Raw genomic sequence first — 21754 nt, forward strand, 5'->3', positions numbered from 1 at the left:
AAAAGGAACTACATTTCCCGGCGTGCGCCCGAGAGGGGCTCGCGGGCCGCCGGAGGGGGTTCGGCCGCGACTACGCTTCCCGTGGCGCCGCGCGCGGCGAGGCGAGGCGGAGCTACGGCGTCCCCGAGGCGAAGCGGCGGCGGCGGCGGCCTGGAGGGCGCTCCCGAGGGGGCGGGTTCCGACGGGCGGCGAGCAACGGCCGCGGTCGAAGCGGGAGGCGCCGCGGGGCCGGCCATGGGCGAGCGGGGCAACGGCGCCGCGGCGCAGCAGCAGCCGAAGAGGCGGGCGGCGGCGGCGGGGGCCGGCTCCGGCTTTCGGCAGCCCCGCGGCGCAGCGGGAGAGGCGGCGGAGGCGCGCCCGGCCCAGCGCGGCGCGGGGGATGGCGCGGACCTCGCCTCCGACGCCGACTTCAGGTACGCGGGCCGCGCGGGGGCCCCCCCGGAACGGGCGCCCCCTCCGCCGGCGGCAGGCGTCCCGGCTTGCCCGGGGGAGCCCGAGGGGGCGGGCCCGGGGCGCGGAGGGAGCCGTCGGGGCCGCGGCGGTTTCCGCCGGTTGCCGGGGGGCGCCCGGAGCAGCGTCGCTCAACCTCCGCAGCTCTCGGGGGGGGCCTCGACTGCCAGAGCTGCCCCGGGCAGGAGGGAGCCTTCGGGGCGCTGCGTGGCGTGGGTTCCTGAACCCCGCCGGAGCTGTCCTTGGGAAGGCGGCCCATCCTCAGGTTGCCCAGGGCGGGCGGCGGGAGCTTTGCCCCTGGTGGGAGGGTCCCGGTCCCCGTCCCCGTCCCCGTCCCCTGCGTCCCCCTCCCGCTCACGTCCAGAGTTGTGCGGGGGGAGGGACGCTGTCAGCTTGATAAAAAACTCGGCATTTTGCCGGCCGCGGAGAAGGCTCTGATGCCGGGGAACGGGTGCCGGCTTTGGCGGGGCTGGTGGCTTGGGCTCGCTGGCCCTGCTGCGTGCGGCTGACCGTTACGGAGACGTGGGAGTCCAGGGAGCCCGGCGGGAGCACGCGGCACGCGGGACCTATGCACGGTCCACGCGCCAGAACGTGGTGAAACTTTTGGGCTTCGTGTCTGCAAAATGGACCTGGCAGGCTGACACCGGGCTGCTTTTTGGCCTTCTGGCTCATGCCAGGTCCGGGGCAGAGAGTTTCCCGCCCCAACTTCCTTGTCCGAGGAGGAGGGCAGCCTGCTTTCTCCGGAGCCCTGGAAGCCACTTCTCCGCCCCGAGTGACAGATTCCTTTGCCGTTCCCGGAACCGAATTTGTTGGCGTGCTCCCTTACCTGTATTTTCGTGAGAGTCATCCATGAACCCTCCCTGCCTAGCAACACTTTGCCCTTCCTGTTTGAGCAGAGGAGGGATAATTGGGGGCAGTCCAAAGTGCCATCCCCGGGTTATCTCCTGGAGCTTTGGGAATCGGGATTACTCAAGGGAGATCCAAGAGCCGCCAGTCCTGACCTCCCCAGAAGACACACAAGAGCTCTGCTGTGTGACCTTCGGCTTTTGCCCGAAGCAAAGCAGCCCTGAGCCCAGAATGGCACACCTGAGCCTGGCCAGGTGGCTCTTACTCGCTCTGCAGAGGCAGCGATTGCCACGCCCTTTTAGAAGCAGACTCCGCCTGCCCTTGGCCAGCGCTCTTCCAGGACAAAGGTGCCCTACGTTTCAGCGGCAGCCCCGTGCCTCCCTCTGGCATGGCTGGGGACGGAGAACAGCTTTCTCAGTCGGGCAGAATCGAGGCCTCCTTTTCCAGGGGTGTCGGGATTGTCCTTCTCTGTGACGTTAAGCCAGTGGTTGGTTAGGCCGTCGTTTCCCAGTCTGCAGATTGTGACAGGATATTAGTTCATGCTCACTGCAGGTTGCGGCATTCACACCATGCCCAGGCGCAACGAGGAGAGCTGACACTCTTCTGGATCAGCTTACTGTGGCTGACTGTTTCTCTGACGCCTCCTGCAGAAGCTGGCTCCCTGAGGCCTTGTCTTAGGCAGAGTTCTTTGGGCCCCGTGTGTGTTTTGGTGAAGAAGACTTTCCCACATGGGGGAAATGCGGAGGGGGTACTGGCTGTGGTCGTGCATGCTTTGTTCTACCAGCTGTGGCTGGTAGAACAATTGGGCTGGTCATGGTGCCAGAAACAAACCCCACAGTCAGAGCCTACATATGAACCAGGCTAGGGCTTTATGTCAGGGGAGGACGGCCTTCCCGTGATCCACCCTCTTTACGCTTTCTTTGGCTGCGGGGGCCACTTGCGGAAAGAGCCACGCGTTCCTGAAATGTTCTTGTCTCCTGCCACTGGGGGGATGTTTTGGTGGGTTAACGTGGTTCTAGAGCTGAATAGCCATGAAAAGTGAAACATGGATCCTCGACTTGGGGTTGTCGTGTTGCAGCCCTGGGTGGGCCTGGGCCTGGGGGCTCCAGGGCAGTTTGTGGCCTCGAGGGGAGGCCTGTGGATTAATCGCCAGCCTTAGGAGCCGCGGCTGTTACTGTTCCATTCCAGCTGACTGTCTGTGGGCTGGGGCAGGAGCCCCCCATGGTTCCTCCTGGCAGGGAAGGCTTGCCTGATCAAAGAAGTGCAGGAGCTGCTGTGGAGCAGAGGGGAGGAGGCCGGCAGTTTCCTCTTCAAAGGAGCTCTGAGCAGGGCCTTTTCCTCCTGAGGAGTGCGTGGGGGGAGGGCTCCCCGCTGCCTCGATTAATAGGCTCTGCTAGGTTTTTCGATGAGGGATTTGGGTTTTGGCACTTGGAGCAAACGGTTAAGGCACGGGATGGGGGGAGTTGCAGTAGCAGAACAGGGGTGTGACAAGCAAGCTGAGAAATGAATAAGGGTCCAGAATAACTCCCCACCTCCCAGCAGCTTTCCTGCTCAACGTAATGCTCTGTTAATGAAGCCAGTTGGCTGTGTTGTACTTCACCGTGGCGGAGGGGCCTTGCCAGACCTTGGTGCACAGGCAGCTGCTGTGGGAGAAGCGGTTGCTTGCAATGGGCTCGGGGCCTTTTCCCTGTCTCTGGGCAGCCTCCAAGGGGAAGCTCTTGGGTCATGCCAGACCGTAGTCAGACCTGAAGAAGAGCCCCTCTTAACTCGGCTTCCCCCACCTGGTGCCTCCTGCGCGAGGCAGACTCCGTCTCCCACCGTTGCTCTAGCCAGCCGGAAGGGTATCCAGTGGGGCACCGGTCTTGTCTAGGGCAGTCTCTAGGCAAGACTGGCCAGTCTCCTCTGTCGAGGCTTCTCCCAAGGGCTCGGGCAGAGGTTGGGCATCTTTGGCGTCCGAGGCGGAGGTTTTGAGGCGGGCCTGGGAGGCCGGGCCGGGCCGGGCCGGGCCAGGCCAGGCAGGAGCTCTGTGACTGGGCCAGGGTTCCCCATGACTGGTTCCTGTGCAGGAATTGGCACGGCTCCATCTCCTTTCAACAAACTGGTCAAGGCTTATAAATGAGTAACTCTGCACCATTAACCATTTCCCCATCAGCTTCCAAAGTCAGGGTCTTGGCACAGTTGAAGGTCCGGCGCAGCCGAGTTGAGCTTCAGTTTTTGCTTGATCCTAAAGCTCACCTTGAAATACCAGCTGCAAGCAGCCTCTGGAACGCTGACGCGGTGCGCCCACAGAGCATCAAAATGCTAGGCGCCTTGGCGGTGGGGGTGGCAGGGCGCGTGCAGGAAGCCCACGCGCTAGCACCCCCTTTAAGGGAAAGACCTCTCCGCTGGAGATTGTTGCTGGAGTTGGTCATCCTGATTAGAGGAGATGCAGGCAGCTGTAAAACATCGCCATATTTTTGCTCTGCTGTCACCTTTGCCTGCCCTCCATCCCCTTTGCGATAGGGGAGCCCCAGACCCACCTGTGGAAGAGAGCCCTATGATCCCGTTCCAGGAGCAGCGATGATCAGGGAGGGGGCGAACCTTGGAGCCTGAACCCTTAAAACACAAGCATGAAGCCAGGTTGGTGAGGGATGTGGTACCTGGGCCCATCTTTCCAGTTGATCAATGCAGCTTGGGCAAGCCGAGGTGGGCGGGCGGGCGGGTGGCTGGGTGGGGCCCAGCCCAGGACTGGCAGCTTGGGAGGGAAGGCAGGGCTCTGTCTTCTAGGGTGGGTGCATGAGAGGCTTCTGGTGAGAGGCCAGGTTGGTTTGTTTGTTTGTTTATATCAAATTTATATAGCTGCCCATTTCACAAGAAGTGACTCTGGGCAGAGTGCAGCAAAGACATAGAGCAATAAAACATAACCGCCCCAGTCAATCGTTATTTAAAAGCTAAATATTTAAAAAGTTCAAAGGATTGTCCAGAGAGATTAATGGGCTGAGATTAAGGCCTGGGATCTTTGAGCTCTGGGTAAACGTTGGCAGGCGGAAGAGTTGCACGGTGTGGGTGTGGCGGGAAGCTGCTCCGGGAGTGGTGAGGAATTTCACAGTCTTCTCAAAGGAAGCCCAGTGGAGGCTTAGTCTTCCGTGTGTCTGTCGGTGTGGTTTATAAGACTACCCAGCTCTACAACAACTCTGGGCAGCGTACAGTAAAAAGAGTCATGCAGTGCCGTTTTAAAAAAGGTTTCTGGAACTTGCCGTTGCAAATGTTGGTCTCAAAAAGCAAAGTCGATCTCCGCTCATTTGCATTAGAGTGTGATCACCAGAACAAAGATGTTGACACCTTCACATCAGCAGTGAGATGCTGACTTCTAGGAAGGCAATGGATTCTTAAAAGAATAGTTCCTGGGAAACCTAGTAAGTGACCTTGGACTGAGGGAATTGGCTGTGAGTCCCTTGGTTGTGGAGGCCTTTCCCAGAGCTCTTTGGCTGGCCCAGCTGAGAGGCAGAATTCAGATCTGTGGAGTCCTGGGGGTTCCCTGAGCTTGGCTGTTTTCTGGCAAACGTTTCGCTACCCGGCTAGGGTAGTGAACATCAGTGAAGATGTGACCTAGCCGGGTAACAAAATGTTTGCCAGAAAAGAGCCAAGCTCAGGGAACCCCCAGGACTCCACCATTCAACCCTGAGCTGCACACGTTCGCTTCTATTAGAATTCAGATCGTTGTGCAGGAGGCTCTCTGAGGACGGCTGACCCAGGAGAAGGGCTGGTCCGGGAGAGGGGCAGCTTTGGGCATGTGGCCTCTTGTGTCCAAGTGCAAGGGGGAGCCCTCTCTTGCGCGTGAGCTGGGAAAGTAGTTTCAGCGAGGATGGGGAGGAAACCCACATGTCTAGGGCAAAGGGGTTCATTTCGTACCTCTGGGTTTTCCTGGTGTTCCTCAGAACTTTGTACGCATCTGTGGTTTGGTGGGCTCCGTTCCCTCTTCTTCCTTACCTGCCAGGAAGACCTTGCTGGTGGGTTGCTCAAAGTGGGCAAGGGCAGCTTTGAAGCTGGTCTTGCCCAGGGACATGGGTAGGGCAGAGTTCTTCCTAGTGGGATGAGAAGCAGATGCAGCCTTCGTGGGGTGGGGCGGGGTGGGGTGGGGCAGGGATGTCCCTGCTTTTTGGGAGATGCTGTGGGGCTGCTTGTGATGCTGTATGTCTCGGGGGGTCCTGGTGGCAAAAGGCTGTACCTTCTGCGGGTCAGGGCTAACCAACTTCTGCTCCTCAGAAGTTTGCAAGAAGCGGAAGGAGCATGTCTCCTTGGCTCAGGGACTGAGGTTCGGCAACTCCACACCCCTCGCATTCGCCAAGCCCCCCGAGCGTGCCAGACCACTGTCAGAACCAGTTTGCTTTTCTTGGGGGCAATGAAGCAGCTGAGGAAAGCTCCATTTTAACCCACTTCTGGCTGGGGGGTGGAGGGGAGAAGCAGCTTTATGGCACTTTTTAGGTGCTGACGAGTACACTTCTCTGTGGGAAGGCAGGATTGCGGTGTGGTGTGCCCACTTGTGTGTAGGCTTGCCCTGCCCTGAGTCCTGCCCTTGGTGCCGGGCAGGGGATGGATGAGGTGATGGAGGCTCTGAGCAGCTCTGGGTCTGAGGGGGTGAAGGGGAAGCAGCACCCAAAAGGCTTTGTCTCCTGGGGGCTCCAGTTCAGGACCTTCATGCCCTCCCCGTTGCTTTCATTTCCTCTGCCACAGTGCAGGATCTGCCCTTCTGAACACCCCTAGGGTTCTGGGGCTTGGTGAAGGACAGGGTGGCCCCAACGCCCACGGCCCCCAGAAAGCATAACCTTTGAAGCCCAGCCTAACCGGTGGAACCTTCTTCCTCCTTAGGTGCCACAAACTGCAGGACTCTCTGCTAAGCTCTGCCAGCGGCTACAGCAACTACCGGGGCATCTTGAACTGGTGTGTTGTCATGCTGGTAAGTCGTGATTGCAGCCCCGCTCCCCTTCTGTCTCTGGGCCCAAATTAGTGGCTCTTTGCCCCTTGGCATCCCCAGGCGGCAGGCGCCAGCTGCATCTCTTGGGGCTTGTGCTGGAAGAGCTGGCAGCCGGCCAGCCAGACACCCTCGGTGGCCACTTTGCAGCACAGAGAGAACACTGTGGTGTCAATAGCCAGGCTGTCTTGCATCTTGGCTTCTGATGAGTGGCCGTGTGCAGGGTGGGGGGCAGACCACTTAGACATGCACCAAGTGGATGCTGAGACTAAGAGATTCTAGTATTTCAGTGGCGATTCTGGGTTCAGGGGTGGAATGACTTTGAATGTTAGAGACGAGGGGCCCTCAAGGGTGGGAGGCGACAGCCATCTTCTCACACCTAGAGGGACCCGGGTGACTATTTTTGGGGCTGGGCTTCTGATGTGCTCAAGGAAACTGGCTTCCAGGCCAGCCTTCTATTGCGGTGGGAAGGCTCTAGGTCTCTATGCTGTAGCCAGATGTTTCTCTGCCAGAGCACTGCCCTGTTCCCCCCCTCCCCTTGCCCCAAGCATTCAACTGAAGGTTCCTCAAGTGCACTTGAAGAAAAGATCAGCTTCACTTCAGAGGACCCCATTTTGGTGTGGCATCAGCCCAAGTGTTAGTCAAATTGAGGGCGGCTCTTTTCTGGGCCATTTCAGAGCATGGAGGATCCATGCTGAGGCTCATTAGAGCATCCTCCATGGGGAAAGCCACTTAGTCGGGTGCTTTACAGTCTCCAGGAAATTTATGGTGAGCTTAAGCCAGGAGCATGCTGGTGGCATCCAAGCGGGTTCTGCATCTTGGGGTCATCATCCACACGGGGAAAGGAAAACTGCCCCCAGTGCACTTCTGAGCCACAAAAGGGATCCTGGCATTCAGAAGGCTGACCTCGTGAAGCTGGTGAGATTGCAGGGCAGATGACCGTGGGATTGGGCCGAGTCCCAAGGGCCTGCCTGCCCTGCAGGTTGTTCCAATAGCTCTCTCTCCTGCATGGCAGATGGCTGTGTGGCTAGTGTCTGTCGCTAGGGGAATACCTTCTCTGTCACGAGATCTTAACAAAATGAGGATGCCCCTCTGTCAGTGAGCTTCCTCTTTCCCCAAATGCAAGACAGTCAAGCAGAAGGATCTGTGCCCTGGAGCTCCCTGGCTGAAAGCATGCTGGACACACGCCCACCTGTTGTAGCCATTTCCAAAGGGATGCACAAGGCCAGCTGCTCAAGGCAGGGGTGACCCTAACTGAATTAGCTGGAGCAGTCCCTAAGCACGGATCTTCTGGGTCTGGTGGGAGAGACGGTTGTGGCCCCAGGACAACCCGCCATCCCCAAGACCTGCCAGTTGACTTGGAGGGCCTTTGCACAGTGGTGCAAAAGGCAGGTAATTTTGGTCTTGGCAGGAGGCAGCCCTGAATTACTGTGCATTTTTTAGGTGGGGTGGGGATCAGGCGGCATCAACTAGTAGCCACCGCTTTAGGCTCTGTTCTCCAGAACAAGCAGTGACACTGGTTTTGGGCCATCCACCGCTCTCCCTATGTGAGCCTTGTCATTGGGACTCAAGGTCTTAATGGCTGCCCCCTAGAACTCATTACACAGATTCCCACTAATGCTCATCCTGGAGGCTAGACCTTCTGCGGCCTTAACCTCCGCTTAGGGGAGATGGTGCGCTCTCACTTGGGGGATCCACACGTGTTTCACCAAGACAGGCGTTTCTGGGCCAGATCCTTGCTTCATGCCCTTAATCAGTCTCCAGATTTCATCAAGGGCAAAAGATTGTGCTTCTCAACTTCTGCCTGGACCAACCTCCCCAGGTGCATGCCTGGCTTTGAGAACCTCAAAGTACTCAAGGTACAAAGGACCACAGTTTGTCTCATAAATGGGAAACTGGGGAGACGGGTTTCCTTCTCTGCCATTAAGAGAACGCCCTGCCCTGGCATTCAGTGTCACCCGGATGCCGTCCTCTTCCTGCTTCACGCCACCCTCTGTAGAAAGCAATTACTTGGCAGCCTTGATGGCAGGACTGCCACTACCAGATATTTGAAAAGGGCCACCTCCCTTCTGAAAACATGATAAAATAGAAAAATTGGCCTGCTCAAGTGCGGACTTCAACTGTTTTGGTCACATGGAGGGGTATAAACTTGCTTTGACCCATCCTAGGAATGCTGCTGCGGCAGCAGATCCCTTGCTGCTCAGCTCCGGAGGGCTTATGGACGTGACAGTCCCACGTTTTAAGGAGAGGAAGAGAATGAAGAGTGCATCCGGGTGGCCCAAGGATGGAGCGTTGAGATCCTCTACTGGGCTAGCAGGCTTCTTTGGGTCCAGCGCGCTTCCATTCTCACGTGTCTTGTTTCACGGTTTCAAGGTTTCGTTACAGTAGAGTATCCAAACAGGAAGTTTGGGTCCTGTGGCCGAAAGGGTGGAGGGTTTCCTCCACGGGGCAAGAAGGAGCCGTAAGCCAAAAGAAGCGGCATTTGCTCTTTCTGTGGGGGGGTTGGTCCATGCAGAAGTTGAGAAGCACAATCTTTTGCCCTTGATGAAATCTGGAGACTGATCAAGGGCACGAAGCAAGGATCTGCCCGAGAAACTTCCAATGGTAGCAAGGAATGTCGTGCCACATTCGATCCCCAATAGATGGCAGCTGCCATTTTTAGGACGGGGCCACCAGCCTTCCCGTTTCAGGGTCCTTCCCTAGCTGGGAATGGCAGTGGCAGTCGCCTGTCACGCTGGCCTCCTGACCTTCCACCGGGGGGTGGTTGCGCAGGGCTCAGCCCCCTCCATCCCCCCAGAAGAGCCAGCCCGCCAGCCCAGCTTCTCCTCTCCCAAGACACCTCCGAGTCAGCCGCAGGATTTGCTGAGTTCTTATCCAACTCAGGGGAGGAGAGTGAGTCAGAAGCGCTCCTCGCACACTTCCTCTTTGCTCTTCTAATCTTTGCCCTGAAGCAGCTGGAAGCCCTCCCTTGTGACAGCACGGGCAGCCTGTCTTGGCACAGCAAGGTCCCTCCCGTACCTGGGACGTGCTTCCTCTCCCCCCCGCCCCCATGGCATCCTGCAAGCCTTGGACTTGGGGTGGGCCTTGGTGGGCCAGACATCATCTGTCAGTTTGTCTCCTACAAATAGGAAACTGGGGAGACGGCTTTCCTTCTCTGCCATTAAGAGAATGCCCTGGCATTCAGAGTCACCCGGATGCTGTACCTTTGCAGGATGACTGCGCTGGGAGTTGCAGGGTGCCTCTTGGGAGCAGAGGTCCGTATTTGGATTCCGCTCTGCTCTGAAGCTAATGGAGGATTCTTTGCCAGTCTCTGCCCAGCTGGCTGCAGCGCCCTCTCTTGTCTGACTTCCTTGGGCCAAATGCAGCTTGGCAAAATGCCCCCCTCCACCACCACCCCCGAATCGATTAGATACGAAGGGTGCCTGTCCCTTCCCAGCTCCTTGGCAGTTTTCTGCTCCGGAGAAAAATCTGGCAAAGGGAATTCCGCAGACTCTCGGGAAACTCCGGGCCCCACTGCATGGACGGCATTAATTCTCAGAGGCCTGACCTGCTCTTTGCGTTTCACCTTCCCCAGCACAAACGGCACCCTGAAAGGGCTGGCTTGTTCGTCCCATGCTGGGTCTCTCGGGGCGTGAAGCCTCTTCTGGGGTGAAATTAGCCGTTCTTCTTTCTGCTGCTCCCTGCCCCCAGTCCAGCTGGCGCTTCTCCTTCCTGCCGTAACTCTCTTCCCTCCCCAGGTCCTGAGCAATGCCCGCCTTTTCCTGGAGAACCTCATCAAGTAAGTCCTGGCTCTTTTCCTCCTGGGGCGGCTGGAACAGCTTGAGACCCTCAAGCCTTGCCTGAGACGAGGCCTTGGCCCTGCTCCCCAGCCCCTCTCCCAGCCTGCCCCCTGCCTCTTGCCCAGGAGGGAGGGGCCTCATGAGCCGCCGCTTGAAGGCCCCGTCGGGTGACGGGGGGCCCTTTCAGCAAGGGGTTGCCCTTAAGTGCCAAGTCTTGAGGCTGGGGCACAGAATCCATCAGAGCCTCCCCCTCCCCCGCTGCTGAGCAGGGGGGCCTTTGGATTGCTACCAGCCTCCAAAGGGATCTCACCACAACAGGGCTGCGGCGGCTCTTCTGGCAGTAGTTGAGAAGATTCGGACCAGTTTTGGTTCGAGGTCTGTAGTCTGGCTGCGCTGCTTGCCCCACGAAGCCCTCTGCATCGGGTGGTGGGCTGCAGAGCGATTGGCGGGCGCGCTGTTCTAGCCCCCAGGAGAGCTGCTGTAGTTAGTAGTGAAGGTACTGGACCAGGAGGGGGGAGAGCCTTGTGCAGTACCTTCACTAGTAGTGGCTGGGGGACTCTGGGCGGCTGCCTGAGAGCCAGGGTGGTGTGCCGGTGAAGGAGCCAGACTAGGTTCTAGTCTTCCTTCATCCCCAACCATCTTGGGTATCTGGCTGGGGAAGCAGATGGTGGGCTTCTAGTTCCTGGAGGTCTTGAAGGGGGGTGTTGCCACCATGTGGCTCCACACCGCTCTGCATGCCCTTGGCCTCCTGGCAGCCCATCTGCATTGGTCCCTGGGGGAGAGGCACTGGAATCAGTGGCCTTGGGAGCTGAGACTGGTCGCCTTTGGCATATGACTGCCTGCGTGAGCCCCAGAAAGAACAGGGCGCAAGAGCTTGGAAGCTCTCCTTTCCGGGGGGGCGGGGCTGCGGAGTGCCAGTGGCATCCTGGCTGAGAAGAGGGGGCTTGGCCAGAGGGGAAGAGGGTGGCTCTCCCGGGTTCTGCTCTTCACATCTCCCAGGCCTGGGTCCCTCTGCTCCGTCAAGCTGGCCCACTTGGCTGGAAGCCTGGGCAGCAGATTTAGGCTGTGGGGGAGGGGTTATCCGGAGGCCCCAGGGATGCCTGTGATCCCCTGGCAGCAGCAGCTGGAAGATGGTGACATTGCCCCACTCCTGAAAATGGCAGGAAACAATCAGCCTGCAATGCCAGCCTTAAAATAGGCTTGGCTTAGTTTTAGAGCCTGATCTCCTCCTCTTCCTCCTCCACTGTGGCCCCTGGTGACCTCAAAGATGTTACCCGGGCCCCCGCCTGCCAAAAGGTTGCCCACTCTGCTTAGGCCTGGAGTTTCCTATGGCTACAGAGCTGTGTGCGCATATAATGCCACGGCCTTTCTGCAACTTGGAGGCGGCTAGGCTGCTCCCTTCCCCTACAATGCGTGATGCTCAAGTTCGCGAGAGGGAGAAGTTTGTGTGTGGTGCATGGTGTGTACGGATCACAGCCTTGGGTCTGGGACAGTGGGATTGGCAGAGTGCTTCCCAGGCTCTGAAGATACCAGGTCCCCCCGTTCTTTAAAGCTGAGATCCTGAGAGTCCCTCTGCCCACAGGGGAGCCAGGCCCCTCCCTCCCCTCCCCTTGTGTAAGAATCCTGGAATAAATTGAGGGGTTTTGTCCTCCAGCCTTCAGCTCTGGGGCAGATTTCAGGGGGGTGCTCAAGCCACTGAGATGACTAGCTCCTAGCAGCGACTGAAGACAGATAGCACTCTGGACAGAGTTGGGGGGACAGGGTGCCACATCTCACAACAGCAGCCCCCTTCCCCCTGTGGACCTGCAGCCAACATGGTCCTCTCTCCTCAGGTATGGCATTTTGGTGGACCCCATCCAGGTCGTCTCCTTGTTCCTCAAGGATCCCTACAGCTGGCCAGCTCCATGCCTTATTATTGGTGAGTCAGATGCTTGGCCTTCCTCCTCTGTCCCAGTTGGGGGGGGTGTTTCTGGCTGCCCCTGTACTTCTGGTGGGGGGGTCCAGTTCGGGATACTCTGGCATGTGGTGGGAAGGGTAAGGGTGTGTTCAAACAGAAAGGGGTGCCCACAGGCTTAGTGGGTGGAGATGTGGATGGAGGCCTCACCCAGTAAACCTCCTGCTGTGGGCCCACATTCGGGGCTGGCTTGGCTGTGACTGGAATCGGTGCTCACTCCATGTGCCTTCCTTTTCAGCGGCCAACGTGTTTGCCCTGGTAGCTCTGCACATAGAGAAGAAGCTGGCAGTGGTGAGCAGGGCTGGGTGGTGGGGCTCTCCTGCGTCTTTTGCCAAGGCTCCAGGCGTTCGATTGTTTAAGCCTCCTTTGCCATTGTGGCCCCTGAAAACAGAACCGCTGCTGTCCCAAGGGTTGGTTCTGGGCTCTCTTCAGCCCAAGGATAATGAACAAGAGACCTAGTAGGTGGGTGGGTTTGTGTGTGGCATCTTGGGCTTTCTTTTAGGGTGACCCCTTCAGGGCACTTCATGGGAGAAACAGTGAAGCAGCGAAGGCCCAGTGTAGGCAGCTGGCGGCCCTCCAGAAAGTCCTGGTTGGGCAGGATAAAAACTAAAGCGTTGATATGATTACTCTCTGATCGTGTATTGAATGGTTTCCCCCATATGCCATCTTGAGGGTTACAGTTTTCTGGTGGGGTCTGGGCTGTGCCTGGGCCTTTTGGGGAGTGCTCAGATTCTGTGCCTCTGTATTAAGAGGACCCTCTTCCTTTGAGTGTCCAGGGCTCCTTATCTGAGCGCAGTGGGACTATCCTGCACACCCTCAACCTCCTGACAGTCCTGTGCTTTCCTGTTCCTGTGGTGCTGGCAGTCACCTCCATCACACCAGGTGGGTGCTGTCCTGTGAGGGGTGCCTTGTGAGGCAGGCTGTCCCAGGACACATTTCCCAGTGTGCTGGGTGGGCCTTTGGGCCACATGGTGCTTGAACTCTCTTGCCTTAGAACAGCTTCTCCTGCCCCCATGAGCTGTTGATGGGTGGGACTACATCTTTCCTAACCTCTGGCCCATGTGGCCCAAGAACCACAGCCACACTTGTTTGCAGAGGTCTTGGGAGGGTTGGTTAGGGCCTCCATGGCCACTTGAGCAACACGTGGTAAAGCTGCTCCTCCCTGCGCTGGTCACGGCCCAACAGATGTTTGGGCTGACAGCCTCATGGCTTAAGGAGAGAAGGAAGAATCTGGGGGGAAATCACAGGCCGCTTCAGTTCCTGAGGCAGTAGTGGACCCGCTCCTTTCAGCCTTCCAGAGACACCATGTTCAGACAGGCTTCACACCATCCTTCCTTCTTAGCTAAGTGTTGAATTCTTTACTCACCACCATTACCTCCAAGGCCATGGAGCAGAGAAGTCAATTCTTTGGGCCTCAGAGACAACATGACCAGTGAAGCCTCTCACTCTCTTTCCTGTCTTCTTCCACAGTTGGGGCCTTTTGGGCTCTCTTGGTGTACACCCTCCTCTTTCTCAAGCTCTTCTCCTTCAAGGATCTCAACAAGTGGTGCCGTGAGAAGAGGCCAGCGAAAGCCGCCAAAGTGCGCACAGGTGAGCATAGAGGAACTGACCCTGGCTGGGTCCACAGGAGGCCCGCTGTTCCACTGGTAGTGAGGAGAGGTACGCAGCTGGAGGACTGGCATAGGAGGAGGAAGGGGAGGGAGAGGGAAGAAGGTTGCCCTTGAGCCCCCCGAACCCAAAGGCAAAGGAAGAAAAGCTGAGGAACAGCCCTGCCCTCCTCTTGCTTTTGCTGAGGGCCAAGGAACACTTGGTTGTTGATCCAGCTACTGACGACTTGTAATACTGAAGAATTAATGGCCTTTGGGCAAGGAGACGTTTTTGCCGATCAAGGCCAACCTTCCTGAGCCGGTACTTGGGGTGGTGGCATTTCAATGTCTGTTCTTCAGACTGATTGCTCTTGAACCAACTTCTCCCAGTCTGGCTGATGGGGAGTGTGCAAATACTGTCTCAGGACACCAGGTGGGCTGAGATGGAAGCTCTCTGGCCTAGCTTGTTACCACTTCTGCGAGCCCAGCTTCTCCATGCTCAATTTAGGGGCCCTGCTTTGCTCTTTTCCTGCCTGTCTCCTGTCTGGCACGAGCCACTTCCTGCTCCAGCAGCGGCAGGTTCTTCATCTGAACAGAAGAGCTTGCTTGTGACCAAGACCACTGGTGTTCCTTTGGAGGTGGTGGGGTCAGAGGGGGGTCTCTGATTGGATCAGGTGGGCCATTGTCACCAATTGTCTTTCTGTTCCAGCTTCGGGACCACAGAAAGCCAATGGGAATGCAATTCCAAGAGAGGTGATGTATCCAGACAACCTGACTTATAGAGGTAAGGAGACCAGATCGTCTGGTGGGAGATGCAGGAACTGAGTGGAACGCTCCGGTAGTGTGCAGTGGGTTGCGGCATCCTCCTGCCTCCCCAGTCTGGATGCAGGCGTAGCTCTGTCCCCACTCTCCCCTTCGATGCTCTTTTTTTCGTGGGAGATGGAAACCGGCCTCTGCTCTCAGCTCCTGTCAACAGGTCCACCTCTTTCCGCTACAGATCTGTACTACTTCTTGCTGGCCCCCACTCTGTGCTACGAGCTGAATTTCCCTCGTTCCCCACGGATCCGCAAGCGCTTTCTTCTGCGGAGGTTCTTTGAGATGGTGAGCCTCTGGGGTGAGAGGTCCTCCCTCCAGCCAAGAGGGTGTGAAAGAGAGGGAGCTGCATTACACCGGACTGGGCTACCTGGCTGAGTACTGATAGGCTGGTGGGGGGCAACTGGTGCCCTCCCCACTTTGGACTGCCACTTCAGAAGTTAGCTACCTGCCAGCCTGTGTCATCGAAAGTGCCTCCATAGCCTATGCTGACTGCCAGTGGCTCAATGGGACTTCAGCTGGGCCCCTCTGCAGCCAGAGCAGGTCCTTGGGCCACACGTTATCCACCAGTTGTCACATTGGAGGCTCTGGCCACTGGTGCCCTGCTGAATCCATGGAGGGCAGCTTCAGTGAGTTCTAGGCCACGATTTCTGGGGAATCCTTAGAAATGTGGCCACTGCAGAAACTGTCCAGTGCTAGGGAGCCTGCCAGCTGAAGCTAGAGGGACAGGAAGTGGTTGGGCTGGACCAGGGCGCTCCTGAGGGCTCTGCTGGTTGCACTCACCCCTGGCTTTCCTCCTCCTTCTCCTCCAGCTCTTCCTTCTGCAGCTGCTGGTGGGGCTGATTCAGCAGGTAAGTGGGGTGGCTCTGGGCCCACCCTCTTTCCTTGTGGCTCAAAGGATGAGCCGTCAAGAGACAGCTTCTTGTGGCTATGGCATGTTCTCCTGTTGCCCACTCATGAGAGTAATTTGCTCTTCAAGCAGCAGATTCCTGGTGCAGCCCAGAGCTGGAAGGGGAGTGGGGTGGTCCTGCAAGCCTGCAGCCTTGGTAAAGCAGGGGGTGAGGATTGTCCCCTCCCCAGAACTGCTTGCTAGGGCTGAGGACACAGACACAGTTCTTAGCCCTGCCCTGTGTCACTGGGGCCTCTGAATTAATGCAAAGACTGACAAGGTACCCTGATTCTGACCGTGGAGGAGTCACCCCAGCCTTCAGCGGGCGGGGGAGTGGCTCCAGGGCTGGCTTCCATGGTGTGGAAGTGAGACCAAGACCCCTGGGGCTTCAGCAGGCTTGGTTTAGAGTTGCACTCTTGAAGACTGCAATGGCAGGACTGCCCCTAGCAAAACCAAAGGAGCTAAGGAGCAGCCTTCCCCAGCCTGGCTCCCTTGGAGTGGCTAGAATGGCCCCTTCTTGAGATATCTTAAGAACAGCATGGGCAAGACTACTCTAGAGAGACCCTTTTCAGGTGCCCCCCTGACAGCCTACAGCTGCTGGGGGAGTTGGATCTGATTGGCAAGGATCCCTAATCACTGGAATTTCTGTGCATGCAAAGGTGGGCCTCCTCATCACCTTATTCTCCTGTCCGAGAGCATTTCTGAGTCCCAGCACAAGAGAACTAATCTTTTGGGTTGGTTAGGCCTGGGCAAGATGACCCCCTAACTGAGTTGTTTTTGGTGTTTCCTCTTCTAGTGGATGGTTCCCACAATTCAGAACTCCATGAAACCTTTTCGGGTAAGCTCTGCTTTTTTTGAACAATGCTGAAGGTCCTTGGAGCACCAGAATCTAGAAGATCATATGTTTTGAGGGGAGGGCATATCTGTGGAAGACACCTCTTCTAGGACACCTCATTGCACAGCACCCCCTCCTGTCTGAAAACTTTGAGAAGCTTGGGAAACTCAGATCCTGATATTCCTCAACCAATCTAGAAGAGACATTGGGGTTAGAGTTCAGTGGCTAGAAGAGAATGGGGGCACAGCCGCTTGAGGGAGGGAGGTCTGTGTTCAAATGCTCTGGGTAAGGAGAAGACTGAGGCTGGTCTTGGTTTGCAGGACATGGACTATTCCAGGATCATTGAGCGTCTCCTGAAGTTAGCTGTAAGTACTGCAAACTGCTGGCTGGGAATTCTGGGAGTTGTAGTCTCAATTTGGAAGGCAGGAGATGAGGTTCAGCTGGGAAATGGGCCTGGTGTGCAGTGTTGGGGACACAAACTTGGTCTGTGTCTGTAAGGCAAGTTGTTAGCTCTAGTTCTGGGCCCAGGATATTGGTTTGCCCACAGGATTGTTGCTGTCCTTGGAATGCCTCTTTCAGAACAGATGTAAAAATGGCTCCATCCTGCATCAGGGCACGAGGACCATCTAGCATGGTCCTAGAGAAGCTCAAAAGAAACTCTTGCCTAAGGATGGTTGGGAACAGCCACCCTAATTCTCCACTTCTGGTCTCTGAGACTGATGCATCCGGAAGTGGCTCCAAGAATCTTTTTGGCTGCAAACAGGCAGTTCTTCTTCTTCCATACGTGGCTCCTTTTGTCTTGTGCCTCTGGCAGGTTCCCAATCACATGATCTGGCTCATCTTCTTCTACTGGCTCTTCCACTCCAGCCTGAACTTTTTAGCTGAGATCTTGCAGTTTGGGGACCGAGAGTTTTACCGGGACTGGTGGTGAGTTGGCTGATGTGTATGTGTGTTGCGGGGGTGGGGGGAGGATATGGTTAATGGGCCACTCTGAGGACTTCCTGTTTCGACACTTTGAATTGTCCAAAATGACCAGAATGACATTGGATCCCTTGGATTTCAGCAGGCCTCTGAGCCTTTAGCAAATGCTGCAAGTAATTTTCCTGTCTAAGCGGGTCTCCCTGCATTACTTAAATTGGCTACAGCTATATAGGATGAAGCAAATGTTTCACCTGTCCCCCCCCACCTCCTGTTCAGTTGTACGCAAGACCTGCATAGATCAGCGTAACTTGGATAGTGAGGGCTTGAGATCGTGGGAGACCGTCGCCAAAGGGGAGGGTCTTCAGTCAGCGGCTTGTTGGAAGGGAATCGGTCCCTGCCTAAATGAGAGGGAGGAGGACTTATCGGCACAATTTGCCTAGACCAGCATTTCATTTCTATGCCACCTCTGACTTTGCTGCTGTTTCGCAGGAACTCAGAGTCGGTGACCTATTTCTGGCAGAACTGGAACATCCCAGTCCACAAATGGTGCCTGAGGTATGACACTTTAGTAGCGTGCAAGGGCGGAGGGGGGGCAGTTCTGCTTCAACCCCCAGAATGGTGGATGTTCCTGCATCAAGATGCTTCTGAGGGCTGCTCGCCCTGATTTGAGCTAGCTTCCCTCCCACCCACCCCTTTTGTTCAAGGACAAAGTGCCGTTGAAAGGTCTACCTAGCTTGGCAATCTGAAAGCCTGAGGAAGCTCCTTAAGAGGATGGAGGAGAGAAGTAGGACTTAGTCAAAGCTTCACACCATTTTTGGAGAAAGAGGACTGGGCTTAGCTGGCATGATTAAACTAGCCTTCCCAAGGTTCCAGCCCTGCTTCTTTTCCCATGCCAGAAGCTGGCGTCCTCTTTTGTGCAGAAGCTCCCATATTCCTGGAGCTCATACACCAACTCCACCTGCTTGGGCCAGGGCTGTCAGGCTATCTGGAAGATGCCATCCTTGAACTTCTCTAGGCTGACTGCCAAGCTGGCTCTTTCCAAGTCAAAGTTGTTTTCTGGCAGGCAAGGATGCGTGGGTGATGCCTAAGTCTGCCTACTGCCAGATGCTTTTGAGACTACAATGGGAAGGACTTGACCGATCGATACAGCTGCCGCCTCACTCTTCCTGGAGGCAAGGCACTGATACATGGGGGGGGGGGTCTCTTTTACCCCTGTACCTTTCCTAGGCATTTCTACAAGCCCATGATGAAGAGGGGAGTTGGGAAGTGGACAGCTCAGATGGCTGTGTTCTTTGCTTCTGCTTTCTTCCATGAGGTTAGTATTTTTCTCATCTAACTTACATAGAGGTAGTCCAAAATAAAAACTCTAGAAGCACCTCCATCCATAGCCCTTTACTTTGCTCTTTCTTGAAAAAAAACATGCTGTTGTCTTAGAAGCTGGGGGGCGGGGGCTGCCCAGGCTTCTGCCTTGAAAGAAAGGTGGGTGGGAGGGTAAGATGGGAACAGCAATAGATAGACCAATCTCTGATTGAGAAGTTGGGAGCTTGGACCACCTAAACTGGGCTGTTCTGTCCAGGCTGAACTGGCCCTAGAAAGTGCTTTCTTTTAGAGCAGATCCCACTCTAGACAGGAAGCTCTTGGGTGAAGACAGCTTCTAAGAAAAGCAAGAAGGGGGAGGGCTAGGCTTAGTTGTCCTCCTCTCCTCCCCAAGTCTGACTGCAAAAATTAGGAATATCTGGGTGGAAAGAAAGGACATGGCAGTTCTCCAAAGAAGAGTAGTTCTGCGATTCCAGCTCAGAAAGAAAGTTGCAGCAAATCAAAGTTGAGGTGGGCATTTGTTGGACTGAGTTGAGGAATGCTAGAGTGTAGAAATGTTTCCCAAAACCATTCTAGCTCTGTCTCTGGAAGATGATGGAAGAGCATCCCTCAGGGCTGCCTCACATGTTGGGCGTGACTGAAGGGAAGCAACAGTGCACCTTTCATATCCCTCCTTTTCAGCAAGGGCTTTTAAATAGGAACGAAAGCTAGCCTCATAAATAGGAAAGAAACCTCATAAATGAGTCCATGGTGCATCCTCCTTTCCCGGGCTCAGATCACACCCCTTCAGAGGCCAGGCAGGCAGAGATAACTGGCCACTTTGCAGTGCCTCTCTTCACACAAGACAGCGTTCTTTGTGCCCTCTTGTCTTTAGACTGATAACATGTTTTTCCATTCCCCTTCAACCCTGGTAGTACCTGGTGAGTGTGCCCTTGAAGATGTTCCGGCTGTGGGCGTTCATGGGCATGATGGCACAGGTAAGATCGAGAAACCCATTGCTGTGGTTCCTGGCCAGTGAGGCAGTTTGGAAGCCCAGGAGCCTGCAGTCCTTTCCCCTGTCCTTCCGGCTCACCTAAAAGCCCTTGGACAAACTTCAGGCTGCTGTTGCCCAGCCCAGCCCAGCCCAGCCCAGCCCAGCCCAGCCCAGCCCAGCCCAGCCCAGCCCAGCCCAGCCCAGCCCAGCCCAGCCCAGCCCAGCCCTCTGCTGCTCTTGCCTCTCCAGCCTAGCCTAAACCATTGCTTGTCTTCTCCCCATTCCCAGATCCCCTTGGCCTTGTTTGTGAGTCGGTTTCTCCAGGGCAACTATGGAAATGCGGCTGTGTGGATATCCTTGATCATTGGTCAGCCAATCGCTGTCCTCATGTATGTCCATGACTACTACGTGCTGAATTATGAACGAAGCCAGTGACTCTGTTGGCCAGCAGAGGCTCGCCTCTTCTGTCCTGCCTCCTCCTGAGGATCAGCAGGATGCCTGGCCATGGCAAACCGCTTCCCCCCCCGGCCTTTCTGCTGCCTTTTGGGAGCTCCAGAATCCACCAGCACACCAGCACAGAGATGCTCATTTTGCTCGGGGGGAGTTGCCTCGCGTGTGTTACCTTGTCTGTGTGTGTGTAACAGTTGCTTATAAGGTACTCTTGAGTGTGAATATTGGATCGATGCAATAACCTTCCTGGTGCCCCAAAGTTTTTAGCTGGTCCTCTGGCAGGATTGATACTGAAGAAGTTGCCTTCCATCCGTGCAATAGAAATGAGGACTGATACCAACTGTGCCTGGAAGGGCAGAGGCTGCGGTCCTTCAGAGGAAAGCCGGGCCAAATGGTCCTTGAATGGGTAGGCGATAGGCTGCCTCCCTGGCACTTTAAAGGGCTCGGGTTCGCTTGGGGCTTTCGCCAGTCCCATCAGTGGAGGAGAGCAGCCCTCCCCCCACTGTCTGGTCCCCGGCCCTCTTTTGGTAAGCCGTCTGTCGCGGGCCTGGGGCTCCGGGGCTCATCCAGGCACTGCCTTTCGTGATCTGGGGAGCAGGGCTCCTCTCTGACTTGCTGTTGTTTAAGGGTTGCCTCAGTTCTCTGTGCTTCTCGCTGTGGTCTCAGCAGCCCAGCAGCCCCTTTCATAGCTGTCCCAGCTCCCTGGGACCCTGTCCAGTATGATGGCAGGAGCAGTTGCTGCTGTCTGATTTTCCGTCTAGGGTGACTTTGGGTGTGCCATGGCCCAGCTGTGTTTTGGCAACTCAGCGACTTTTTAGAGTTCGCAGAATGTATCTGCCCAGTACCAAGTGATTAAAGCATATTTTCAAAATGTGTGTCTGTCTCTGTGTGGCGGCAGCAGCAGCAGGAAGCCCCCTTGAGGAAAGCCATGGCTGAGCTCTCAGCCAGCCATGTAGTCCCCGGAGGGCTCTGGTCACTGGCAATGAGTCGACCAATGCAAGGGGGAAGCCAGAGGCGTTTGCTGCTGACTACTAACTACTTGAACGAATGAAAAAGGTACCAAGCTTGGTACCTTTTGGAAAAAACGGGATACGACACGGGCCTGGCAAGGTGGCAAAGTCTGGGGCAAATCCAAGGTTTCACCTTGGCCTGGAGAGAAGACTCTAGGCAAGGCCATGCCCTGGGAACAACCCAAAGACTGACAGTGATGCCTCTTTTCAGGGGAGGATCCCCAGAGTGTTGTAGAACTCGGTCATCCAGTATGACAGAAAAACCACTGCTCCAGTCTTTCCATATATCCAATCTGTAGCATTTTACACATTTCTTGGAAGGTGGTTCCTCTAGTTCAGAGAGTTACTTCTGGAGCCATTTCGCCAGCCCTTTCTTGTTAATGCCAAATTATTCAGAGAGCTAATTGACATCTCATTCATTGCTGATTCTAGATCATCTATAAATATAAAAGTGCTAGTCTAGTACAATGAGTAATTATAATACTAGGCCGGTAAAAAAAAAACATAATTGAGTAATATCTTGGTTAGAACCAACCAGGTTTTCAGGTGTCTAGATCAGGGGGAAAAAAAGTCTACCCATCTTATCAACTTCTAAGATGTGCAGACTTCAACTCCCAGAATTCTCCAGCCAAGTATGCTGGCTAGGGAATTCTGGGAGTTGAAGTCCACACATCTTAAAGTTGCTAAGGTTGAGAAACCCTGCTCTAGAATGCTTCATTAACCAAGATGTAAAAATAAGGAAAGAGGAAGGGGTAGGTCTGTGGTGCAAATTCAGACTCAAAATGGAGACCGTACCTGAAGGCAATTACATGTCCCATCATCTGGGCCAGGTTTCGCTTCTCCTGCAGAACAAAGAAAATGGTTGCTCCTTGCCCCCCTCCCAATTTGTCTCCACTCTTCCTTTTTTGTTCATGAGGCCATTTTTAGCATATTGGGGCTTTGGCTCCTCCAGAGCAGAGGCTGCCCACAATTCCTGCTCG

The 21754-nt window shown here is 55.8% G+C and overlaps 1 protein-coding gene across 1 annotated transcript; it reads left to right on the forward strand.

The window, feature by feature from the left end:
* Positions 1-63: 63 nt before the first annotated feature.
* Positions 64-20635, forward strand: DGAT1 (diacylglycerol O-acyltransferase 1). Its single transcript, XM_088148798.1, has 17 exons — positions 64-413; positions 6145-6232; positions 9985-10025; positions 11859-11944; positions 12219-12271; positions 12757-12862; positions 13451-13570; positions 14276-14350; positions 14564-14667; positions 15192-15230; positions 16065-16106; positions 16424-16468; positions 16918-17030; positions 17514-17579; positions 18252-18339; positions 19256-19318; positions 19603-20635. Exons 1-17 carry the CDS (start codon positions 235-237, stop codon positions 19747-19749), a joined length of 1455 nt encoding a protein of 484 aa, XP_088004924.1. The 5' UTR covers positions 64-234; the 3' UTR covers positions 19750-20635.
* The last annotated feature ends 1119 nt before the right edge of the window (positions 20636-21754 follow it).

This window comes from Python bivittatus, unplaced genomic scaffold (assembly GCF_059951505.1).
Source record: "Python bivittatus isolate LINGU-HERP-01145 unplaced genomic scaffold, Pbiv_v1 ctg000590_np1212, whole genome shotgun sequence".
NCBI classification, from domain to species: domain Eukaryota; kingdom Metazoa; phylum Chordata; class Lepidosauria; order Squamata; family Pythonidae; genus Python; species Python bivittatus.

Excerpts from the sequence above, each read along its gene's own strand:
- DGAT1 (XM_088148798.1), top strand. The coding sequence starts at position 235 with ATGGGCGAGCGGGGCAACGGCGCCGCGGCGCAGCAGCAGCCGAAGAGG. Across the intron at positions 11,945-12,218 it reads AGCTCCATGCCTTATTATTG|CGGCCAACGTGTTTGCCCTG; the intron begins GTGAGTCAGATG and ends CTTCCTTTTCAG. Across the intron at positions 18,340-19,255 it reads CTTCTGCTTTCTTCCATGAG|TACCTGGTGAGTGTGCCCTT; the intron begins GTTAGTATTTTT and ends CAACCCTGGTAG.